We start from the raw sequence: 23,675 nt of genomic DNA, 5'->3' as shown, positions 1-23,675 counted from the left end.
ATAGACATGAGATTTATATATATATCTATATATATAAGTATATACGAGTGGGGGTTTCAGCCGCAACGCTGGTTGATATCAGTATAAATTATATCTCAGCGCCAACAACGTATTATATCAACATCAAAGAAAGACATACAAAATATATATACCAGAATGGACAAAGCAGTTCAGGGACGAGTAGACGGGGTCCCTTCGACCGCCAGCTTCTCTCAGGGTCACTTCGAATGGCAGACTCAGGACGCGCGCTCGACAGTGCCGGCAGACAGCATCATCGCCATCATACAGAACGAGAACAAGGACGAGGACGAGGACAGGCTGCTCTATCTGCAGCACGATGAAGACGGCGAATCAGCTCGTCTGGAGACGCTGAAGCTGTCCGGCCTTGCGTCTCTGCCCGGATACTCGTCCCTCTGCCACGGCCGGCCGTCCCATCTCGCGGCCAGCGTCCGGCTTCATGTCATCGTCTCGACGCTGTCCGGCACCCAGAAGGCCTCGTCTTTCCTCCAGCAGGTAGTCAAACCGTTACTCTTGCAGCTGCGGCCGGAGGGCGACTATACAGTCCATGAGACCGAGTCGGCAGAGACAATCACCCGCCTGGCGAGAACCGTCTTCCTCCCGCAGGCGCTGGCCGGCAACCAGCAGACGATCATTCTGATGTCCGGCGACGGCGGCCTGGTCGACGTCATCCGCGTGCTGGCCGAAGCTCCAGATGCCTCTACGCTTGTCCGGCCTGTCGTCTGCCTTGTGCCAATGGGGACGGGCAACGGACTGGCCAATTCTACGGGTCTGCTGGCCGACTCGACCTGGGGGCTGTCAAGGCTGGTCCGCGGCTCACCCGCAGACCTCCCGGCCTTTTGTGTGCGATTTCCGCCGGGATCGATGTACGTGACGGACGAAGGACGCGGGAGGGAGCCGGTAGCAGCGGCGGGACAGCGGGCAGAGGTGTACGGGGTGGTGGTCGTGAGCTGGGGACTGCATGCCTCGCTGGTGGCAGACAGCGATACTGCAGCATACCGGCGGTTCGGCGTCGACAGGTTCAAGATGGCCGCCCAGGAGCTGCTTCAGCCCGCTGACGGGAGCGCCTCCCACAGCTATTCAGGCTCGCTCGTCCTTGTCCGAGCCGGCGAGGAAGAAGAGGTGGTCGACCGGCCATGCCACATGTACGTGCTGGTGACGCTGGCCTCGCAGCTCGAAAAGGGGTTTACCATCTCGCCGGCCTCAGCGCCGCTCGAGAAACAGCTACGGATAGTCCACTTCGGGCCCGTCCCATCCGAGAGAGCCGGCGAGCTGATGGCGCTGGCGTACGCGGGAGGCAAGCATGTCGACCAGCCAGAGGTCGCCTACGCCGCCGTCGAGGCCGTCAGAATCCGGGTGGCGGAGCCGGACGAGCGCTGGCGGAGGGTCTGCGTCGACGGGAGGATTATCCTGCTGCCCGAGCAGCCCGCCAGACGTGAGAACGAGCCAGACGAGGCCGTTCAAGGGCAGATTGAGATTCGGCTTTCGCAGCGCCAGTTTTGCCAGCTCGTGATGTAATTGATATTCACGTATTGTCACTTGCGGCGCCTGCTTTGTCATACAATACGTGTAATACCGTTACTCAGCCTCACCTTATCCGGCCCAACTGGTTACTTACTATCAAATCGACGACGACGACGAACAGAAACAAAAACAGCCGGAGAAAACGAGCTCAACCGCAGACAGAGGAGTGCGCGAGCAGATGCTGGTGACTCCCCGGACGTACCGGCTTTCGCAGACCCCAGACAGCGGCGTCTCCCTTGCGCCTGAAGCTCATCCGACCTTTCGTACCCTGCGTGGCTGGAGTGTGCCTCCTGCTGAGACCCGGCGGGCAGCGGAGATGCTGCTCGTCCACCAGGCCGGCAGTCTCAAGGTCGGCGAGGTAGCTCGGTAAGCGGTTTGCTGGCCCACCGCATAAGCCGTTGTGTGTATGTACACTGCTGACTTTTATTTCTGTGTAGATACACCCTGACCTACACGCCCTCCGCAGACCGCATCCTACCCACGCCCTCACAGCTGTATGTCAAGCTCCGGAACACCGCGGCCACTCCTCTGCGTGCTGCATACCTCCATGGGCCCTATGCGTTGCATGTCTCCTGTCGGCCAGCTGCCTTCGATCCCAACCGCAAGTTTGACCAGCATGAAGTTGACGGCCTGCCGCAGTTCGAGCCTAATCTGAAGCCGGGAGGAGCCTGGGATGCTGTCATAAAAGTACCCGAACGAGTCCGGTCTCCGTCAGCTGGAGCTGCTGGGTCTTCTACTGCGACACCTACGACGGGCGTGACCTGGATAATAGACATATCGTCAGAGATCATCTTCTCCTCCACGGCCTCGGTGCAGTACGAGCTTCTGGTTGGCCGGGATGCTGCCTCTGTCGAGCTGGGTGCTCCCGCCATGGCCAACTTGCCCCCTCCCGGCCAGCTTCGGGACCATGCCAAACCCGGGCCGTCGAAGAACCAGCAGAAGCGTGAACGGCCAGGTAGAGTGCCTGGTGTATACTCAGAGTCTATTAAGCTACGGGTAGACGACACCGCCAGCCTATGGAACCTGCCACCGTTTCCTTCTTCGGCAGAGAGTAGTAGTGGTAGTAAGAGCGATACCACCGCCTCTGCCACGGATCGGCCAGCGGAAGTCTCTTCTTCCCAACAGGAGCAACCGAAAAAGAAACGCAAGAAGATACATTTTGTTCTCGTGACACATGGACTCCATAGTAATCTTGGTGCTGACATGCTCTACCTCAAGGAGAGCATCGATGCTGCCGCAAAGCACGCCCGAGAGGAGGCCAGAAAACAGAAGAAATCGTCAAACGGCACAGATCCTGCCGAAAACGAGGAAGATGATGAAGAAGACGTGATCGTCAGGGGATTTCCTGGAAACGCAGTGAGGACAGAGCGCGGCATCCAATACCTGGGCAAGCGGCTGGCAAAGTACGTCCAGCTCATGACATACCCAGATCAGCCGTACCTACCGCTGAAGTCTAAGAACAAACTCAGACGGCCACAGGCTCGTCAAATTCTTGGAGACAGCGAACGTCACGGTTGCCGACAAAAGGAGTATGCTTATCAGATCACTAGCATCAGCTTTATAGGCCACTCCCTCGGGGGTCTCGTCCAGACGTATGCCATTGCATATATACAAAAGCACTGCCCAGACTTCTTCGATTATATCAGACCCATCAACTTCGTCGCCTTTGCCTCTCCTTTCCTCGGCCTAAGCAATGAAAACCCCATGTACGTCAAGTTTGCCCTCGACTTTGGACTTGTTGGTCGAACAGGTCAGGACCTTGGCCTGGCGTGGAATGCTCCTTCAAAAGTCCGTAGTGGATGGGAAGCCATGATAGGAGGGCTGGGAAGTGATGCAAGCCGTGCTCATGGTCAGGACCCAGGATCGAAGCCTCTCCTCCGTGTCCTGCCCAGCGGTGCCGCCCATGAGGTGTTGAAAAGGTTCAGGAATCGTACCATATATTCAAATGTTGTCAATGATGGCATTGTTCCCCTGCGTACCTCCTGTCTCCTCTTCCTTGATTGGAGAGGCCTCGAAAGAGTTGAGAAAGCAAGGCGGGAGAATGGTCTCGTCGGAACAGTAGCTGAATGGGGATGGGCGCAGTTGACTGGCCTTAATTCGAGTGCTCGCGTCGTCGCTCGCCCGCCTGGTTCGGCAGATGACAAGGCCCAGGAGAGTAGCAGCAAGACAGGCGCTCAGTCACCTCGTCTAACACCTCATCCAGCCAGCGGAGAGAGCTCACCTGGACTGCCTCTGGCCAGTCAGTACTTACAGTCAGAAAGTGACCCGGCCCTGACATCGCCCCAGAGACTAAGTCCAGCCAGCTCACCTACGTCACCTGCGTCTCCCGGGCCCGTCAACAGCTTCTTTTCCTTCTTCCGACCACAAAAGAAGAACAAGGGGCAAAAGATATATAAACGTTCGCAGACGCTTCATACCGATACACAGAATGAAGAGGCTGCGCCCACAAGCAACCCGGAGTTGACTACACCTCCAGTGAGAAAGGGTCTCGTCCGTGGAGACTCTCTGTACGATGAGGAAGAGGGCTGGTATACTCCTCCAAGAACAACGATCCTCGAGTCTGCCGGTGACGTTCTCAGCCCACCTCTGCCTCCACTTGAATATCTTATAGACCCGTCGTCACGACCTAGAACCATATTCCATGACCGGGTGTATCACCCTGATGATATCCCTCCACCTCCACCCACCAGGCCTCGAACTATGTTTCGATCGCCAAGTTACAGTATCAGCCGAAGTGCCTCGATGGAGAACACTGGTTCACAGGCTGGGGCTTCTGATGGTAGCAAAACACCAACCGAGGTACCCCAGAAGCGCAGCAGTGGCATGAAAGTAGAAGAGAAGATTGCAAGAGCTTACCACCGTGATCTAACCTGGCGCAAAGTTCTGGTCCGCCTAGAACCAGATGCCCATAACAACATAATCGTCCGCCGCATGTTTGCCAATGCCTATGGCTGGCCAGTTGTCAAGCATTTCGTCGATACTCACTTTGGCTATACCGCCTCTGCCCGTGAATCAGACGATCTAGAGTCTCGAGAGGAACGGGCCAAACCGATGAACGTCCCAGCAACTGACCAGGGAGAAGAGGTTATAGGCCAGCATGATTTGCCGCGTTGTCAGGCCTCGCCGAACACTGGACCGAATAACGGACCGTCGAGCCCTAGCGGCAAGAAACCTGTCTCCTCTCTTCAGCGAGATGCTTCACCAAAGGTGCAAAACAGTCCAACATTTGAGCTGAATAAACCTACACCACCGATTGAGCGCAGGTTAAGTAGTCTAAGTATGAATTCGAAGACCTCTCAGACTGACTCCGCCCAGTGGACGGATACGTACCTCGAAGATGACTGTCGTGACGAGGAATCTGCCGAAGATGATATCGAGCATTACAAGAAACATGAAGGTATTCGAGCTTCAGACTATTTAGAAGCCAGCACTTCAAGGCCTGACAGCTCTGAAGCCCAATCACCCGTATCTTGAATGATTCGTCAACTTCGTGTGCCCATGACTTCCCTTAATTTTAATAACATACCGCATTTGAATCCTGATAATTCTATAGCCCTCTCACCGTCATCAATAGGACGGACGCACTTGCATTGGAAAGGAGAATGACATTAATATTTTTATTTGCTTTTTCCTTTTTTATATTGTCGTACTTCCTATTGCCTATAGGGATAGTGTATATATGTATTTACGTTGTCTATACCGTAGGCGTTATATATATTGCAATGTCATTATAATAATATCGTGCGAGATATTGGTTATATGTGACGGAAGCTATGCTACAGACCGCGTATCTTTTTCGTGCTCAGGGAAAGCTCGTGACATAGACCGAGTAAGCCGAGCCCGCCCCTTACCTGCACATCTAGCGGACCTCCTCGGTCCATGTTATCGCTGGACTGTTAAACCACTCCAAAGAGCACAGAATAGCCACAGTTCTTAAGCCATAACGAAGGCCCTTACACGATTCTGAAGAACCTTGTAATCCTATACGACTGTACAGGGTGGAAGCCACATCTAGGAGCGAACAAAGTTATGGCTTGTGAGCATCTAGTCTTTCAAAGTAGGCGCTGCCAAGTATAGTCACAATGGACACTACTCCTGAGAGATGCTAAACCTCATAACCCCTAGCAGACCCGGGGTACGGCTGTTGATGTGGACAAAATCATGACTCGAGATTATCTTCACTTTTCAGGGGCGTCAGGAAGTCGTTCGATGACGTATTTAGCCCGGGCAACACTCATAACCGGCACACCGGGAATTTTTCTATTACTCCATCGTCAGTACTAAATCATTCGCAGCTCTCTATGTATATCGGGGATAACCGAAACCCACCTTATCCGTCTTTTTAGATCACGATCGTTGGTTGCGACAATATAAATTCGGTGCTTTATAACTCGGTCCACAATGCAGTCATCAGCGTATGTGCCGGTATGGTCACATTTAAGTCTTTCGAATCGAGGGTCCTTTGCTATCCGCAAAGCAAGCCGGTATTTTGGTCCCAGCTTCTCTAACTCGGCTAATACACAGTCTGTAATGATCGGTATACATTTCGCGAACAGGCAGTCCATCATACTTGGTATAACATCGAGTTTATGCTGGACTGTGTGGGATAGAAAGTTGGTGTCGACTAAGATTGAGTAAGGTGGCGCGAGCGAGGTATTGAACTGGAAGAATAGTGCAGATGGAGCTTGAGGTCTGTCATGGGATAGGTAATGGTTTGTTAGCGTTGGTTCCCATATAATAGAGAAGAGGTGGCTGTCAGAAGTAGGAGAGTCGTACATTTCCCGGACAACATTGTCGGCCTTCGCTTTCTTTTCTTCCGCCTTAGCCTGATTCTGCTTCCTGTACCCCAAGGTATAATATCAGTATGTCTCTCCCTCCCATGCGCAACAGGATATATGGGACAAGGCCTTACAGTCGGTTGTCCTTTTGACTGATTATTTTTTTTACCTGGGTAATGGTTAGTGATGGTTCTTGAAGTAACTGGATGTGGGAGACAAACATGGCCAAATTTTCTGGTTTTCTTTGCGATTCCCATTCTCACAAATTGCTCAAGTGGATGATAGCAAAAGGAAATACCTTGACAGTGGGCTTTCAATGAAAAACCGAGGTGAAATGCCGGTTAAGCTGGGTGTTTTCTAAGTACTTATGTTGGAAATTGAAAATGTTCGTTTTTTACTTTTTTTTTTGATAACCTTTTTACTTGAGCCTCAATCATGTGATAATTGTATGCTTTTTTCAATGTCGGACAAAATGGACGAGAAGCTGAAGCCGAAGATGAAGATGAAGACGAAGAATCGAGAGATTTGATGCCGTCAACTAGGATATCGGTTCGTCTCTGCCTTCGAAATGCGATGCAGGCCTTTGGTATGGTCACCGCGATCACTACTACCTAGCAGAAATGCTAGATACCGGCCATCGTCTACATCCACGCACGCTCCGCTGTGGACATCCAGCAATGCACCCAATGGATTGGACAGCCTGAAGGCAAAGGCATCCAAGCAGGGGGGCCAGAAAGAGCCTCGCCGCAATCTTACAGAGCAGGCTATGCGGGATCGAGAGGATTTATTGCGGGAATTTGGTCTGGAAATGGTTCCAGGCACTGCCAGCCAGGGCACAGGTGCGGACATCAATAAGATGGGCCAGCTACAAATAACGGACGCGAATCTGAGTAAACGGCCTCATAAGACTGCCCTGGTCCTATATAGGGCTCCAGCTTCCCTTACAGAGAGAGACTTTCTACGCATCCTAGCCCCGGGAAAACATATTGAAGGGTGGAAGAGCCAGGGAGGACTGGAGCAGAGTAAGTAGCTACTACTACAGGCAGAAGTGGACTTTAATTGACGCTTATGTACAATAGTAATTCCTACTCGGAATCCCAAGACTCTGGACCGAATGAATGGTTGGATTCTTCTCTTCTCAAATCCTGCTGCGGCCGCTGCATATCAGGGGAAAGTACACAAGCTGCGTGAGCTACTTCGAGACAAAACTCCGTTTTACCCGGCGTCGAGCATCGACCTTCCGTCTAACTACGAGGTTCCGGGCTCTATGGGCTTTACATTGCAAGACTATACACTCACTGCACCCTGGCAATTCCCCCTGATTACCGCCGAGTTCTTCCCGTTCAGTAACTGGGTGTCCTCCTGTATCAGAACCCAGGAATCAATCACAGGAGTGATAGCGCACGACGAGGAAGAACCTCCTGAAACGTCGGCACCGGTTCCATTCTCCTCGGATGCAGCTGGATATCCTGTGCGAATGTGCATTTCGCGTGACTCATTCCTCAGCCCGACGAGAAAATCGCTGATCAATTTTCTTTACTGGGATGGGGAAAGAAGATCTGTTCCCTGGGATCTTATCGAGGGCTGGGATAAGGTGATATTCCTGACTAACGGGAAGGAGGATGGCAGCACACCGCTGGGTGAAAAGGCTCATGCGAAGCCCAAGTTCGGAGAATATGACATCAGCAACTGGAGAGTAACGTTCAGGTCTGCATCTGATGCTAGGAGGTTCGTGAGGACGTGGCATATGAAGGAATTCCCACAGGCGGAAGATATGGACTATTGCGATCCGCCGCCAGTGATCAAGGCCGAAGCTCTCTTCTGGGACGAGAGTTTTTGAACCACTTTATCAGCCCCCGTATAATATAGGGGTATAAACATCTCGGCCTAACTATATAATATGTATATTTACGGATAGAAGGTGAACCATGTATAGAATCGATTAGATACAATCCAGTTATTCTTTATCAGATATCACACATAGCAATGACAAGAAAGCAAACGAGAGGAACAACCAAAGGCCTGTCAATCGGTGGAGGGGATAGAAAAAAAGACCAGGAAAGACTCGGAACAGAGAAAACGCCTTCTAAGCAATAAACACACAATTCAGCCGGGAAGAGGAACCTGTGAGGTACACAGAGACGGTGGGATGGGGAGCGGACGGAGAGAAGTATATGATATGTGTATCTCGACATGGTCTCATGCCAAAAAGGAGCAACGCGAGCACGAGCAAGACCAAGGTGAATGGGAGGGGAAATGAACAAAGAATAAATATACAAGGCGGAAAGGAGGCATGACGTATCGTCGGGATACTTCTCTCGTATATTTCTTTAATAAGAATTTCACCTCTCTCGCCCTCCAAAAAAAAAAAAAAAAAGTAAAAAAAAGGTTGATAATGAATAAAGAATAGAAAGTGAGAATAAAAAGTGATAGAACAGATAGGTAGGTTAGGTTGTGGAAAGAGCCTCGAGCAAAGGGAGACGGACTTGCTGGGGATATCTTCGTCTTGACTGTGATGTGATGTGATGTTTCATATCACATGTCGTAGAACTAGCAACATGACTTCCCGAGAGAGCCGCCGGCGCCACCGTTCTGGTTGTCTATGTTGACGCCCTGGGAGCCAGCCTGTTCCGCCTTGGAGACATCCATGTCCTTCTTTATTTCGGTGGCGAGGCTGTAGAAGGCCTTGTCGACGTTGATGTTATTTTTGGCAGAGACCTCGAGGAACGGGATGCCGAGCTCATTGGCGAGCTGCTGGCCCTGCTCAACCGTTACGGCGCGCTTCTCTTCTCCGTCGCATTTGTTACCGATTAATATCTTGTGTACTCCCTCGCTAGCATGTTGTTCAACGTTCGAGAACCAAGTTCGGATGTCTATTGATGATTAGTTTGAGAAGTAATACGAAGAAAGTCGAGGAGAATAAACAGAGATAAACAGAGTACGAACTCTTGAATGATCGCTCGTCAGTGACATCATAGACAAGTAGGATGCCCATGGCATTGCGGTAGTAGGCAGTAGTGATAGTTCGGAATCTCTCCTGTCCTGCGGTATCCCATATCTGCAGCTTTACTCGCTTGCCGTCGAGGTTTATTGTTCTGATCTTGAAGTCGATGCCGATGGTGGTGATGAAGGATGGGGTGAAGGAGTCTTCGCTGAAACGAAGCAGGCAGCAGGACTTGCCCACGCCAGAGTCTCCGATGAGCAGGAGTTTGATCTGGAGAGTGAATGTCAGCACAAGGAACCAGGTACTCTCTCTCGATCGATGCCGTCTGTACAAAGTAGCTGGGGCCCCTAAATGAGAGCTCTACTCAGGGGCAGGCAGAGGCAGTATGAAGAAGGGGGAAGATAGGCATACTAGAAAGTCGTAATTCCGTGTCCCCGCCATTACGTCAAGCTGTGAGAGGATGCAGGGCGGTCTGTCGAAGATTCACAGGGCCGATAGGAAGTCTGGGGACAGCGTGGATGGCCCCGTCGATAGAAAAAGAGCTGGCTGGCGAGCGATGCTGTATCACTGGCCGCGGTGTTGGCTGGGGTAGAGGCGGCTGCTCTGCGAGTGACGCTGCTATGTTTTCGAGATGCGATAGGTCCGTCCAGGCGAGAACCAAGGCCAGGGTGAATCGAGTCTGGGAGAAACAACGGCGAGACGGAGAGGCTGCGAGGGCTGTTTATCTGTCTCTTCTGGCCGTCACTGTTGCCCTGGTCTCCTCTGTCTGTCTGTCTGTCTGTCTGTCTGTCTGGATGCCGTGCAGGAGGATGGCTAATCTCCGGTGCGTTTCGATGGCGTGAAAGCTGTGAGACGGCGTGTGTCAGCAAGGGGCAGCGAAGTCCAACGGGCAGCCCGGGGCGTCCTCTACCTGTCTCTGTCTGCTCGTTTCCCGCGTCTCTGTCTGTCGGCTGCGTGATGTCGGCGTGGCTGGCGAGTTGTTGCTGGCGGTCGAAAGATGAAGTCAGCGTTTCGACCTCTTTTTTTTTGTCTTTGCCGCAAAAGGAACAAGTCACTCGTCTTGGCACTGGCCACATAGAGATAGAAGACGCAGAGAAAAGACGGCGAAATATCAGAAATAAAACAAGATCTAGAATTAGATCAAGAATTAGATATACGACATATACTCTGTACAGAGGCAGGAGAAAGGGCAGAGAATCTACAGAGTACGCAGATTAGACGTGGGGAGCGGCTACGGCGGACGGCGTGGATAGGGTGCTGGAAAACAGGGGCCTGGATGTACTTGGGAGGCGACAGGAGAGCTATATACAGGATGTGTAGACAGGCAGGCGGAGGCGATGCTGATGGGATTCTGATGAGATGATGCTGATGGTGCTACGAGTAGATCCATTTGGAATATGTCCATCTGATCTGGTCGACAACTTTCATCTGGTGGGCGATGCCAGCTCTCACGTTCAGCAGGTCGTTCAGGTCCTCGTGGAACTCATGGTAGATGGCTCCTGGGAGGACTCGCTCGGCTCTTCGTCGCAGAGTCTCGGCCTCGCATATCAGGAGACCGTGGTCCTTGTACGAGAGGACTCCCGTTTGCGAGGGGAGAGAGCTCATCAGGATCCGGTTGACGGTACTATCAAGCTGTTAGACGTGTGTGTGCGTGTGTGTGATATGGAGAGAGAAAATTATCAAGAGTAGAGAACTAACCGGAGAGAACGGACGATTTCGCTGCGTCGTTGGCCCTGCCGTAGGCCTCTCCTGCTGCCGAGGAGGCCTGCAGCCCACTGTACGGTTGCATAGGACACCAGGATGCTGGGAGTAAGTCCGATGAAGCTGGTGTGTAATGGGTTAGCAAGCTGGAACGAGTACGACGAGGAATGAACCGGAAAATATAGACGTAGACGTACGCAAAAACAAGCTCCTGGCTCTTGAGGATGGAGTTTATGCCGCTGATGGCCACCTCGACGTCGACTTTGGTCTTCTGGATCTGGATGAGCAAGGCAGTGACGAGGTCGCCGCGAATGGCACCGATGAAGGGCCGCTGCAGGTCCCGTTCGTACGCTCGCAGGACGGGGGTCAGGTCGCCCTGCCGTACGCCCTGGCGGATGAGGTCGAGAGCATCGGGGTGGCCGGAGAGGCCAAGGTCCTGAGACGGGCGGGTGCGGACAAAGTCGACGACCATGCGCTCGAGGCTGGAGAAGTCGGCGTCGAGGCTGTTCTTGCTCATGAGAGCAACCTCGCTCTTCTCATCGTGCCGGATAGTGCCCACCAGCCTGGTCAGAGGCTCGATGATCCAGTTTGTCCAAAAGTCGGACACGGTCGACCCGAGCTCGCGCAGCCAGGTGAGCAGCTCTGCCTGTCTGCTGGTGAGGATGTTCAGCACGGTGCTGGAGGAGAGGAGGAGCGCCAATGCAGCAGGCCAGTAGCGCACCAGTCTTGAGGGGCGGGCATAGTTGCAGGCAAGCAGGCGGCTCTGCTCTTGCTGATGAGGGAGATGGTGCTCAAGCACGTCGATGAGCAGCTGGATGACCAGGTAGGCCTGGTCGGTTGGGCTGGGAGAGCGGCCTGTCCCAGCAGTTTCGTCAATAGTCACCAGCGACTCCTCCATGGCGCGTATCCCGCTCCCGACGGTGGAAAAGACATTGTCTTCGAACCCGGTCAGGTCAGTGTCCAGATTGTTGACGTGCTGGAGGACAGTCTGCATGAGCACGGTGGTCCGCGAGACGAGATCCCGCCATTCGTCTGGGCTGTCATGTTTCTTTGACGATGAAGGCGCTGGATCCGGGGCAGCACTAGCACCAGGGCCTGCATCCGGAGTGATAATAGCAGGAGGAGTGATGGCCTCGTCCTCGTCAGCCACGTCGAAGAGGAGACCTTCCTCCATGAGCAGGCCAACGGCACAGGCGGTCATCTCCCTCAGCCTGCGCAGGCCACTGCGGCTAGCTCGAGCCCGGCAGCGGGCCAATTGAAAGGGCGAGAGGACGAGCTCTCTGGCCTGGGAGCTGGAGACGGGACGAGCTCTGACGCTGTGGTGGACAAGCCGGTAGAAGGCCCGCCATCGTGCCATCAAAGTGGTGCCATCGTGGAGTCCGCTGCCAACACTAAGGTCCTCCGCAGAGCTGCCCCTGCGAGCATGACGAGCATTATTACCATTATCGTTGCTGCCCATCTGCCGGATGTTCCGATATATGCTGATCAGGTAGCTCGCCCAGCGTGCCGGCGCTGTCTGGAGGGTGTAGAGACCCGAGTAGAAGGCCGACCCAAGCACCTCGTCCCAGTACCAGATGCCGTCGCTGAGGGGGACCGTCTCGTCGACCATCGAGCTCATGACGGCGGCAAACGTCTGCACCGTAGCCTTGGAGGCCACCAGCCACAGCAGACTCGTAGTATACTCTCTGGCCGGTACATCGTAGTCTCCTTCTTCTGCGTCTTTGTCTTCATATTCGGTGTACCTCGTCTCGGCGGTTTGTATGGCCTGCTGCAGGCGATGGACACGGCGTAGGTGGTCGAGCACCCTGGCCGGCTTCAGCGTATGGCCCCCAGAAAGGGCTCTGGCAGCTGCAAGGAGCGGCGGATGGACTGATCCCAGTTCCTCCTGCGCCCTGCCCGTCCTCCTCGCTGCCCTCCTCACATCCTGTGTGGTGGTGGTGGTGGTCGTCGTCGTCGTAGTAGTAGCGTCTCTCGCCCCGGCTGCTGCGGCCTCCCGCTGCTGGCTCGTCTCGACGCCGGCCTCCGCAAGGCCTCGCAGCTGTAACCGGTCGACGTAGGCGTCCAAGCGGCGGACATGACTGCAGCCGTCAGCACCTATCTCTTATAAGTACCGTTTCTCTGCGGCCTCATCTTCGTCGTCATCTCCCAGCTCTGCCCGTCTCTGCTACTACAGTACTTACTCGCCAATGAGCGACATCCCGGCCACCCGGCGAGTGGAACGGCGTCCCGGAGCGTCTCAGTCTCAGATTCTGCGCAGTCTGGCGCTCTTCATCGAGTCATGAAGTCATGCAGTCATACGATCTCTGCGCGCGGTCTCGCTATGCTGGATGTTGTTCTTCCTTGCTCCACGCTGCCCTGCTTGTCCCAGCATGAGCGCCGCCTAGTTATATATAAGCCTGTCCACTCTACCTTGACCCTACTCCGTACCTCTTCCTCTGTGTCTCTCTCTACCTCTCTACCTCTCTATCTCTCTAATCTCTCTACCTTAGTCTCTCTCTATCTAGTCTCTACTTAATATCTACTTCTTCTCTCTACTTCTTCTCTCTACTTCTTCTCTCTCGTATCTGTCAGGCCACCACGGCTCGTCAATAGGCAGCTGACTAAGCATCCCCCTGACTTTTTATCTTTTTCTTTATCTTTTTTCAGCTTCAACTTCAACTTCAACAACAAGAAGAAGAAGAAGAGAAGAAGAGAAGAAACTGACAACGAAGACCATCGAGAGAGTCTTCTCTGCCGGTTCATCCCCCTGGACACGCCCGAGTCTTCACCGCTGGCTGCTGGCTTCTCTTCCGGCTCCCGCTGAGCCCTGTCCGTCATGTAGGTAGCCCTCTCCGTCCGCCGTCGAGCTGGCTGTTAACCTTCGGTACCTGCAGGAATTCAACAACGCTGCTCTCCCCTCCGCCGGAGACGTACTGGGCCCAGTTCCAGCAGACGGCCGCATACAACCCCCAGCTCAATGTCTTCGAGCAGATGTGGGCGGCCTGGTACGCCTACATGCAGAACGACGTCCTCGCCACCGGCATCATGTCCTTTGCCATGCACGAGATCGTCTACTTTGGCCGCTCGTTTCCCTGGATGATCATCGACCGTCTGCCGTACTTTAACCGCTACAAGATCCAGAGCGTGAGTATTTTATATTGCCCTTATTATGTTATTTTTTTGCTGCTTTATTTTTTATTTTTATTTTTATTTTTATTTTTATTTTTTTTTCTACGTCAAAAACTAACCTGCTGTAGAATAAAATCCCGACCCTGCAGGAACAGTGGAATTGCGCCAAACTCGTTCTTCTCAGCCATTTTACAGTCGAGCTGCCCCAGATATGGTAGGATCCAGCCTGCTTATATAGAAGAGAAAAAAAGGGGGGGAGGAAAGCTAACAGCAGTAGGCTATTCCACCCAATGGCACAATATTTTGGCCTAGAGACAACGGTTCCCTTCCCTCCGTGGTGGAAGATGGCCTACCAGATCGCCATCTTCTTCGTGCTAGAGGATACCTGGCACTACTTCTCGCACCGCGCTTTCCACTGGGGCCCACTCTACAAGTCCGTCCACAAGATTCACCACCAGTACTCCGCTCCCTTTGGTCTCGCCGCCGAGTATGCCTCTCCCATCGAAGTCATGGCCCTGGGCTTCGGCACTGTCGGCTGCCCCATCCTCTGGTGCGCCCTGACCGGTGACCTGCACATCCTCACCATGTATCTCTGGATCGTCTTCCGCCTCTTCCAGGCCATCGACGCCCACAGCGGCTACGAGTTCCCCTGGAGCTTGCACCACTTCCTCCCCTTCTGGGCCGGTGCAGACCACCACGACCTTCACCACGAGAAATTCGTCGGCAACTACGCCAGCAGCTTCAGATGGTGGGACTACCTACTCGACACCGAGTACGATCCCGCCGCCCTCCAGAGAAAGAGAGAGCAGAAGGCCAAGAAGGCCCAGTAGCCATCTTCTCTTCCTCTACGTTCGTGTCTTCTCTCTCGCTTGGCTCCCTTTCCCGCCTTCCTGTGTCTCCCCTGCTCTGTTGAATACGACGCTACAAACGCAGCACGGCTACTTCTTCTTCCACGGCCACCAGAAACACTGTTAATTTCGATCTTCTCTACATGTTCAGCTTTTGACCCTCTTATCTGCTTTTAATGTCAGCCGCCCTGGCCAGCAGGCACCCTTTATTGACCTCTTCTTTTATTATGCCCCCACCCCTATATTACTTCCCTCGCTACGTTATAACGAGATCTGTCTGTAACCTACCAAAACCACCCCCGTCCCTCACCATGTCTGCGTTAGAGGTACAATAGAATAATTTATAAATACAAGTGTTAAAAACATACTCATCCAAATCCAGACAACTAATAATACGAACAAACCACCCACCCTCGGGGGGGAAGAATGCCATCTACGTACTTTGATGCAGTCACCCTTGCAATCACTATGCAGGAAACCTTCTCCAACGGCATTATTGGCTGGAACTGGCCGGACTGGACGGGGTGATGCATCTTACACTCCCAAATATCCCGTAGTCTACGAAACCAAAGGGCGAACAGAGGCCACTCATCTCTTGCGAATATATGTGCGCCCCCTATGCAGGTATCCTGCCTGCAGTTATCCCTCGTTCCGCGCCCTCCAGCCTCTCCCATGGGGGCCTCCTCCCTCCCCCGTCGCAATGCAAATCTCAGTCCTACAGTGATGCAACTAACTAGCGGGCTGAGGAATCCCAATGCCCTCCTCCCTTTGGTCTTTTTTCCGTGATCTTATACATAAATAGTCTCATCCTGCCCCTCTGTTGTAGGGAGAAAGCTGCGTTGCCGAGTTTAACTAGTTAGCTATCAATTTCTCAGTTTCTGCAGTTATCTAACTACACCAAAAAAGAAAAAAATATTTCCATTTATTCCCCCCACCAGCCATCCACAGGAGAAGAAGAGACGACAGGCGTCGACGGGCGAAAAAGGCCGGGGATACTTGTCCGGCACCACCTCGTCTAGCAAAAGGACAGCTGTATACGTAGAATTGCTGCCAGATGGCCGAGTCGAAGCTGTTTACTGTCCGCCCGGCCTCCAAGCAAGCCCGCGCCGACCACAAAGATACATTCCGGGTCTATCTGTCGCCGGCGTCGCTGCTGCAGGTCAAAGTGCGAGTAGGCGAGCTCTGCCAGCTAGAGACGTATAGCATTACCAGCAACGGCCATGGTGGTGGTGGTGGTGGTGCTGTTGGCGCTGCTGCGGGTAGCAAAGTGAAGACGGCCATAGCATGGAGTGCCGCAGAGAAGATACACGACAACATCATCCAGACGACCAAGCAGATGCAGGAGCTCTACGGCCTCAGACTGGGTGACAAGGTCTCTATTTCGCCAGTGACCGACCCGCTGGCTGATATCGAGACGGTCAGGCTCGAGGAGGTGAAGCGCAGCAGCTCCCCAGGCTCTTCATCAGCAGCTTCGTCAATGGCCTCGGAGCTGGCAGCAGAAGAGCGTCCGCACTGGGAGTGGGCGCTTGAATACCCCCTGTTGAAATGCGAGGTAGTTTCACTCGGGCTGGCGTTTGACGTCGAACTTAAGGGCGTCTCCAGGCGGTTCAAGGTGGTCCATATCAATGCTGGGAGTAGTAGCAACGACACTGCCAACACCATCTTCAAATATACCCAGCAGTCGAAGGTGACCATTGGCAAGGCAGATGAGGTCCCCGGGGACGCAGATCCAGCGTCAACGGGCCGTCTGGAGGTCACGGCCGATGGACTCGGTGGTCTTGCACCCCAGCTGGCAGTTGTCAACGAACGGCTGCAGGACTTCAATACCCAGGATCAAATGATTATCATGCCCTCGTTCTACAAGAGTACCGGCGGGATTCTCATCTACGGGGCCAAAGGAACGGGGAAGAGTGCGATGTTGGCAAAGATAGGGGAGGCCAACTGGCGCAGAACCTTCAACGTCACATCGTCAATCACTAGCAGAACGGGGGGAGATGGAGCTGCAGTTCTACGCAAGATATTCTCGGATGCGCTCAAGTACCAGCCTTCACTCATCAAGATTGACCAGCTCGACTTTATAGCACCCAAGCGATCCTCTACAGGGCCAGCCGATGTTTCCCTCTCTCCTACTCTCTGTGAAGTATTGGACTCGCTCCAGGACAGCAAGGTGCTGGTGGTTGCATGCACAAGACACCCCAATGACGTGGATGATTGTCTACGAACACCTCACCGGCTCGGGATTGAGATTGAACTGCAGATTCCCACTTCAAAGAGCAGGCTGGAAATTCTACAGGCTCTTCGCGGGTCGGCAACCCAGCCTACCAACAGGGTGTTGGAGACTATAGCTGCAAAGACCCATGGGTACGTCGGTGCAGACCTCCTCTCATTGCTTCAGCTGTCCTGCAGAAAGGCAAAGGCCCGTATGTTATCGCCTGTGCCTCCGCCTCCGCCTACGAATGGTACATCTACATTCAGAAATCGTTTTTATGCAGGAGAGTATGAAAACGAGAGTGACGGGTATTTTGATGAGGATGATGAAGAAGATGGATACTATGAGGATCATTTGGACCTGTCCAGTGACCAACCACGGCCGTTGAAGATATACGAGAAGGACATGCTCCTGGCCATGGAAGAGGTCCGGCCAACGGCTATGAGAGAGGTATTCTTGGAAACGCCGTCTGTAAGATGGTCGGACATTGGTGGCCAAGGGTACATCAAGGACCGTCTGCAGAAGGCTGTCGAGAGACCACTCAAAGTACGTCTTCCTCCCCCGACCTTCATCCTTACATACAGAACTTAATGCTAACGGATATAGAATCCTGAGAGAATGAAGAATCTCAATATCAGTGGAAAGAGGGGAATACTGCTTTACGGCCCACCTGGGTGCTCAAAGACGATGATGGTCAAGGCCCTTGCCACCGAGGCTGGGTTGAATTTCCTAGCCGTTAAGGGAGCCGAAATGCTCAGCATGTACGTTGGTGAGTCAGAAAGGGCAATGCGGGAAATCTTCCGCAAGGCACGAGCTGCAAGCCCAAGTATTATCTTTTTCGACGAGATAGACGCCATTGCAGCTCGGCGAGACGCCGGATCTCATGGAGGGATTAACATTTTGACCACTCTGCTGAATGAAATGGACGGCATTGAGGAGCTGAAAAACGTTCTCGTTGTTGCTGCCACCAACAAGCCAGAGATCCTCGACCCTGCACTCATGCGACCTGGAAGACTGGACAGCATATTATACATTGGGCTTCCAGACATGGAGGCTCGCAAAGAGATATTTGAAAACTGGATTGAACGCGCTGATGTCGATGACGAGGTGGACGCCATCATCCTGGCCTCCATGACCGACGGCCACTCTGGTGCCGAGCTCGTGAACATCTGTGAAACTGCTGCCGAACTGTGTCTGGACGAAGAAGAAGAAAAGAGAATGCCCAATCTACAGATCCAGCCCCAACACTTCCTAGCTTCGCTCGAAATGGTTCCGAGACGGACCCAGCCAGAGGTTATCCAAGCCTACGAGGAATGGAGCAGGAGCTTTGCCAACAACCAGCAGATAACGATCTTATGATAACGGTTTCTCTTAATCTCGTTCCTCACTCATGTTTGTATTCATTATATTCTTCATGCTTTGTCATTCCTTGCTTATCGGGTTTATTATGAAATGTTTGAGTATATATCTTGAAAAGCCCCTAGTTATTCAAACTAGCAATATTATGCTTTGTAGAAGCATTACCCCACGGCATCTAGCAACCTTGGACTTCTTACGCAAGTCTGCCTCGCCCACCACTTCTCCATACATTATACCCCCTGGTCAAACTTCCCGCCATCTTTCTTTTTCCTCAGTTGTGTTCCATCCAATCAGTGTCACAGCGGGCCTCATTAGTTAACGAAGGGCATTAAAAGGAGGCGCCGTTAGACCAACTAAAGTTGAGGACTTGGTAATGAGAGGAATAATAAGTTATAATGTGGCGAGAAGTGAAGATAGGCTGCATAAAGAAGTCCTAACTACATAGTTATAACTAGTGTGGTCCCTGGGGCTAGCGGTCGCAAAATGTAGCAGTTGTACGGCCGTCACTACTCAGCTAATAAATCTCGTCAGGGAGATCGGTACGTCAGCTTGTCAAATACAGGTCCTTGTTGGTTCAAATTTCATCTCTCTTTTTCATAAATCTTGATGCATCCCAGAGTTTGCTATATTCAGACTGGTTTTGGAATAAAAGTACATCAAACCAGCCATTCATTTTCAGCGTCATTAGTTACCCTAGTTCAGTAGATCCTGAAGCACTGATGGCCAGATCCTCCTCCATATCCCTAAGCACCTTGTCTATGGGTTCTGCAGCACTAAACAAATGTAGAAAAGTGCATTAGCCCTGTGGAGTGCAAGAATCCGGGGTAGCGGAGGGTCTATTGACCGGTCCTCAGTTAAATGCAGTTCGCAAGTAACGGGGGCCCCGCTTACCCAGCCATCACGATACGATTTGTTTAAATATTAAACTAGGAGGTAAAGTCACATACCGGCTTGCCGCTGGCCGCAGCTTGGGGCAGTGAATGCGGGAGAATGTGCGACACTTTCAGGGGCCCCAACATTTATAGGCTGACGGTCAGGGCCCGCTTCGGATAGCCGATTCCCATCATCATCTTTAGCGCTGTCTTCATGTCGCGCACACGAATATCGGCTTCATCTACATCGAACGTATGGGAAATGACACATTTTGTGCTGATCACGAATGAGACATAACTGACGGAGGGCAGCCACCCGTTTTGGGTTATGCTCATGCGATGCTAGGACTCTTTGGAGAGCTGACATATGAGCCGGAGAAGGCTGTGGGGTGGAATGCCTAGAGGTTCGCACTATTGGAACCGGAATTAGTAGCTAAGAATCGAGATATGATAGATAGGCACCTACTTTCCCAAGTCATCATATAGAAAGCCTGCAAATGCGATTAGGTTCTCCCGCAGGTTATCAGCCTGGCTAGTGAAATCCGGGGTGTGGATCGCATCGTTATCGATTCTCATTACGTCAAAAAACACCCTAGGAAAGATGCCCTGCGAGAGACCCGGTAGTGCAAAGCTGTATGAATGATGGAGAAGGAGAAAACGGCTGTATCTGGGAGGAGAGCCAGAAGCAAGTTCCTCATGCTGGGAATGATCGGTATTCACATGAAATATCGTGACTGCGCACTCTCTCTAGTTTTCCGAGAGCAGCTGGGGACAAAACTTGATTACGCCCTCCAGTGAAGATTGGGGGTGAATATGGGCCATTCTAGAGCCCTCCCTTGTGACAGCACTGGTTCCAGTGGATGGAGTTTAACCGTGTCCGGTAAGTATAAGCCTAGCTTGCTGGAATTTCATGGCGGTGATGCCGGGGTATAGAAAGCCCTTAGACAGTTGGTCTGATGATGAGATACAGCGCTGTGCCCCGGGGGGAATTGGAGTTGCTATGTAGTTGGATGTAGGTAGGCAATCTGAAGCCCGTCGTCGTTGGCCGATAAGATAAGGCGGAAATAAGGTTGGCTCCATGGGAATTAGGGTTCATCACGTGATCCCTTCCTTGCCCAGTCATCGACAACGACATCGACTTTTCCTTCTTCTCTACAGCGTTTGTACAGTATTCAAAGATCTTTGCGTGTCAAAGTTGAAAAGGTCGTTTTCGTTGGCCATTGAGCTCCTCTGAGGTGGATAGAGCACTCTACATTTTCTGGAAACACCGATTATACCACTGTCAGACCCTCTCTGCGTTGTTAGACCAGCTATCACCAAGCCCGGAGCTCCCTCAATTTAACAGGATGCCATCGCGCAGCCGCTCGCGCTCAGCGTCGATAGCTTCGCGCGGGTCTCATCGCCATCGTGGTGCCGATACTTATAGTAACAGACGACCCTCTCAGCCGTCACAATCTCCCCGCCGCCGGTTATCGCGGTCCCGCACCAGATCACGGTCAAGATCACCTCCCCCACGACGCGCGAGATCTCCTCAGAACCATAGGCGAAGCTATAGCCGTGGTCGAAGTGCGTCGCCAGCTCGAAATGACCGAGACAGGCGCAATGGAAACCGTGGTGTGCGGTACAGTGAGTCTCGGTCAAGGTCGCGAAGTCCATATTCTTCGCGCAGCCGCAGTCGTAGTCGCAGCCCTGTCAGAGACCGCCGACCACGCGGCAGAAGCTATACCAGAAGTCCTACTCCTCCCGCTAGAAGGAGTGCAAAGGTATCGTTTATTCTCTCTAGTTATTTGTAGCCTGGGTGCGCAAAGTTGCTAATCTCACTGTGCCAGATCGTCGTGGAGAAATTGACGAAGAATGTCAACGAAAATCACCTGCGTGAGATCTTCTCTGCGTACGGCGAGATAGAAAGCCTAGAATTACCGATGAATCGGCAATGTGAGCGCCCACTTCTCTTTACATACATAGCTTATTCTACTCCACGGACAATATCGCTAATCAACTTATGTTATGATTTCAGTCATGACCAACCGTGGAGCTGCGTACATTCACTATCGCGATCCTGCAGACGCCGAGTCCGCAATTGCTCATATGCACGAAGCCCAGCTTGATGGTGCCGTACTAAGCGTCTCTATAATACTCCCTCGCCGCACATTTTCGCGCTCCCCTCCCCCGGCCACCAGACCCTCTCGTGCGGAATATGGTGGTGGGCGGTACGGAGGCGGCAGGGGTTCAGCTTTTCTTGATTCAGGCAGACCACCACCTCCGTTGTCTTCAAGGTACCGCTCTCCGCCAGGCCGTGGCAGATTTCGCGGAGGCCGCGTTGCGGATCGACACGATATATACCGTCCGCGGTCAGTCTCACGATCCCATTCCCCCGTCGGGCGAGCAAGGTCACCTTCATATTCCTCGAGGTCTCCATCAGTTACACCTCCACGCCTGAGACGTTCGAGAAGAGATAGCCCGCCACGTCGTAGGAGAAGTCTGAGCTATAGCAGTGTCAGCAATAGAAGTCTAAGTCGATCTCCCAGCAGGACTAGAGGCCGTTATGGGCGCTGAGCACACCATACAAGGCACAACCTACAAGAATCATCTTTTCATTATCATCATTCTTTACTACACTGACTTGCTGGAGACAGATGATTTACTATGGAGTTTCAAAGTATTTTTTTTTTTTTTTTTCTTCAGTGAAATGGTGTTGTTCATATTTAATTCAAAACAGATGTATAACATGGGCGAACATCGGGCTGGGAGTAATTAAAAACCATCTATGGCTTCTATTTTTGCATCTGAGGCTACGCTCATGCCTACATATCCCTGTTTCTTATATTTGCATTAAACATAGAAAATAGCTTCAACGGTATACATAAATCAGCCGCTGAAATGATATACATCTATTGACAAGGATTGTGCAAGCGCTCTGGTCTCAGAAAAAGGGGCACCAGCCTATATACATCGCTGCAAGATTCTTGTCTTGAGTTGCTTGTAGAATTAGTTCATCGACATGTCCTCCAACTGATAACGGGACTGATTCTCCGGGAAGAAGTCCTCGGAGCTTGTTACGGATAAGTTCGAGCACACCCTCTGGTGTATCTGGAACGCGTGGGTTATGTCGTTTCTGCAATCTGTCAGACGCTTGTGATATGTATTCCATGATCAATGGGTAAACTAACCTTCTTTCCAATGAAGTCTGTAGTGGGCTCATGCAAGAAGGTTTCGAGAATAGTCATAAGAGAATCTTCGTTTTGTCGAAGGAGACCCAGAGTGAGCTCGCAAGTCTTCCGGAAAGGGCCTTGAAAGAATGAAGGTACTGGATTAGCCATTTAATGTACTGTTGATAACATGTCCCGGGCAATTTTTACCGTTGTATCCGTATGCCCCATACGCATCAGTCATATTATGAGTAAGCCGGAACGGGACAAGTTCAGGTTTGTCAAAAGTCAATCCCTATTAATTAATATGCGTTAGAACCCCTGCATAGAAACACAGTCGAGGGCAGCCGTACCTTGTCAAAGAGGCAGTTAAAATCAACATGAAGAATTCCTCCAGTCTCTTCCTCAAACAGTATATTCTCTCCGTGCCTATCACCAAGTCTTCATTACAAAGATCAGCCTGGTTTCATGTTTTCTGTTGGGGGAGTTGTAAGGGAAATATAATCTTCACATACCCCAGGGAATATCCAACCATGGACATCACAGCGCTGGATCTTGTGTATTTTAGGCGAGCCGCAAACCATGTGGCTGGCTCCGGGAATGTTTCAACAAACCAGTCATGTAGGACCGGCGGATACCTGATTTTATATTAGCTTGTCCCTTAGATAGAAACATGCGGAGGCTTAGGTGGTATGAACAAAATTACGCACTTCTTCAATACTTTCTCCCTGAAAACTGAAAGTTTGGAGTCATCCGAGCATGCTTCATCCAAATTCCGGCGTATCTCGGGGTACTTTATCAACTTTAGTGTCACTCTGCTAGACATGTCAAGGTATCACTCCACTTACATTCACGGACACGCCTCGATCTTTGAGAAGTCTTGTCACAATATCCCTTAGGGTTCTGAGGTTATTGACCCATTCAATTAGGCCACATTCTTCATTCAATGGGGTGACTGCATATGTTTTGATATCTGTGTGCCACCCTGGGTTAGCGACTAAGTTATGAAAATGTCAAATCAAGAGAACAGCCTTACACAAGCGTCGCTTATTTGACTCAAGATCCCTCATAAGGAATCGGTTGATCATGCTGTTGAACTCCATTAAGCGCTGGTCTTTGCGTAAATCATCCTTCGGCTTGCATAGAAGACCATATATCTTTCCGT

At 52.0% G+C, this 23,675-nt stretch overlaps 7 protein-coding genes across 7 annotated transcripts; 4 read left to right on the top strand and 3 right to left on the bottom strand.

The window, feature by feature from the left end:
* Positions 1 to 156: 156 nt before the first annotated feature.
* Positions 157 to 5,016, top strand: ARB_06035 (uncharacterized protein; the record flags this gene model as incomplete). The annotated part of the gene is made up of 3 exons (XM_003015678.1): positions 157 to 1,453; positions 1,605 to 1,908; positions 1,980 to 5,016. 3 exons carry the CDS (start codon positions 157 to 159, stop codon positions 5,014 to 5,016), a joined length of 4,638 nt encoding a protein of 1,545 aa, XP_003015724.1.
* A 1,872-nt stretch (positions 5,017 to 6,888) lies between these two features.
* ARB_06034 (uncharacterized protein) lies at positions 6,889 to 8,160 on the top strand (the record flags this gene model as incomplete). Its single annotated transcript, XM_003015677.1, has 2 exons — positions 6,889 to 7,342; positions 7,400 to 8,160. 2 exons carry the CDS (start codon positions 6,889 to 6,891, stop codon positions 8,158 to 8,160), a joined length of 1,215 nt encoding a protein of 404 aa, XP_003015723.1.
* Positions 8,161 to 8,870: 710 nt separating this feature from the next.
* On the bottom strand, positions 8,871 to 10,340 carry ARB_06033 (uncharacterized protein; the record flags this gene model as incomplete). Its single annotated transcript, XM_003015676.1, has 3 exons — positions 8,871 to 9,193; positions 9,267 to 9,589; positions 9,709 to 10,340. The coding sequence occupies 3 exons, from the start codon at positions 10,338 to 10,340 to the stop codon at positions 8,871 to 8,873; spliced, it is 1,278 nt and encodes a 425-aa protein (XP_003015722.1).
* Positions 10,341 to 10,638: 298 nt separating this feature from the next.
* On the bottom strand, positions 10,639 to 13,162 carry ARB_06032 (uncharacterized protein; the record flags this gene model as incomplete). The annotated part of the gene is made up of 4 exons (XM_003015675.1): positions 10,639 to 10,888; positions 10,963 to 11,088; positions 11,163 to 13,043; positions 13,146 to 13,162. 4 exons carry the CDS (start codon positions 13,160 to 13,162, stop codon positions 10,639 to 10,641), a joined length of 2,274 nt encoding a protein of 757 aa, XP_003015721.1.
* Positions 13,163 to 13,597: 435 nt separating this feature from the next.
* Positions 13,598 to 14,261, bottom strand: ARB_06031 (uncharacterized protein; the record flags this gene model as incomplete). The annotated part of the gene is made up of 3 exons (XM_003015674.1): positions 13,598 to 13,711; positions 13,879 to 14,055; positions 14,193 to 14,261. The coding sequence occupies 3 exons, from the start codon at positions 14,259 to 14,261 to the stop codon at positions 13,598 to 13,600; spliced, it is 360 nt and encodes a 119-aa protein (XP_003015720.1).
* A 102-nt stretch (positions 14,262 to 14,363) lies between these two features.
* On the top strand, positions 14,364 to 14,903 carry ARB_06030 (C-4 methyl sterol oxidase, putative; the record flags this gene model as incomplete). The annotated part of the gene is made up of 1 exon (XM_003015673.1): positions 14,364 to 14,903. The coding sequence occupies one exon, from the start codon at positions 14,364 to 14,366 to the stop codon at positions 14,901 to 14,903; it is 540 nt and encodes a 179-aa protein (XP_003015719.1).
* A 1,072-nt stretch (positions 14,904 to 15,975) lies between these two features.
* Positions 15,976 to 18,489, top strand: ARB_06029 (uncharacterized protein; the record flags this gene model as incomplete). Its single annotated transcript, XM_003015672.1, has 2 exons — positions 15,976 to 17,676; positions 17,737 to 18,489. 2 exons carry the CDS (start codon positions 15,976 to 15,978, stop codon positions 18,487 to 18,489), a joined length of 2,454 nt encoding a protein of 817 aa, XP_003015718.1.
* Positions 18,490 to 23,675: the final 5,186 nt, after the last annotated feature.

This window comes from Trichophyton benhamiae (assembly GCF_000151125.1).
Source record: "Trichophyton benhamiae CBS 112371 chromosome Unknown Abenha-G-c-322p01.r1, whole genome shotgun sequence".
In the NCBI taxonomy this organism is placed as follows: domain Eukaryota; kingdom Fungi; phylum Ascomycota; class Eurotiomycetes; order Onygenales; family Arthrodermataceae; genus Trichophyton; species Trichophyton benhamiae.
This window is presented reverse-complemented; position numbering and strand designations above follow the sequence as displayed.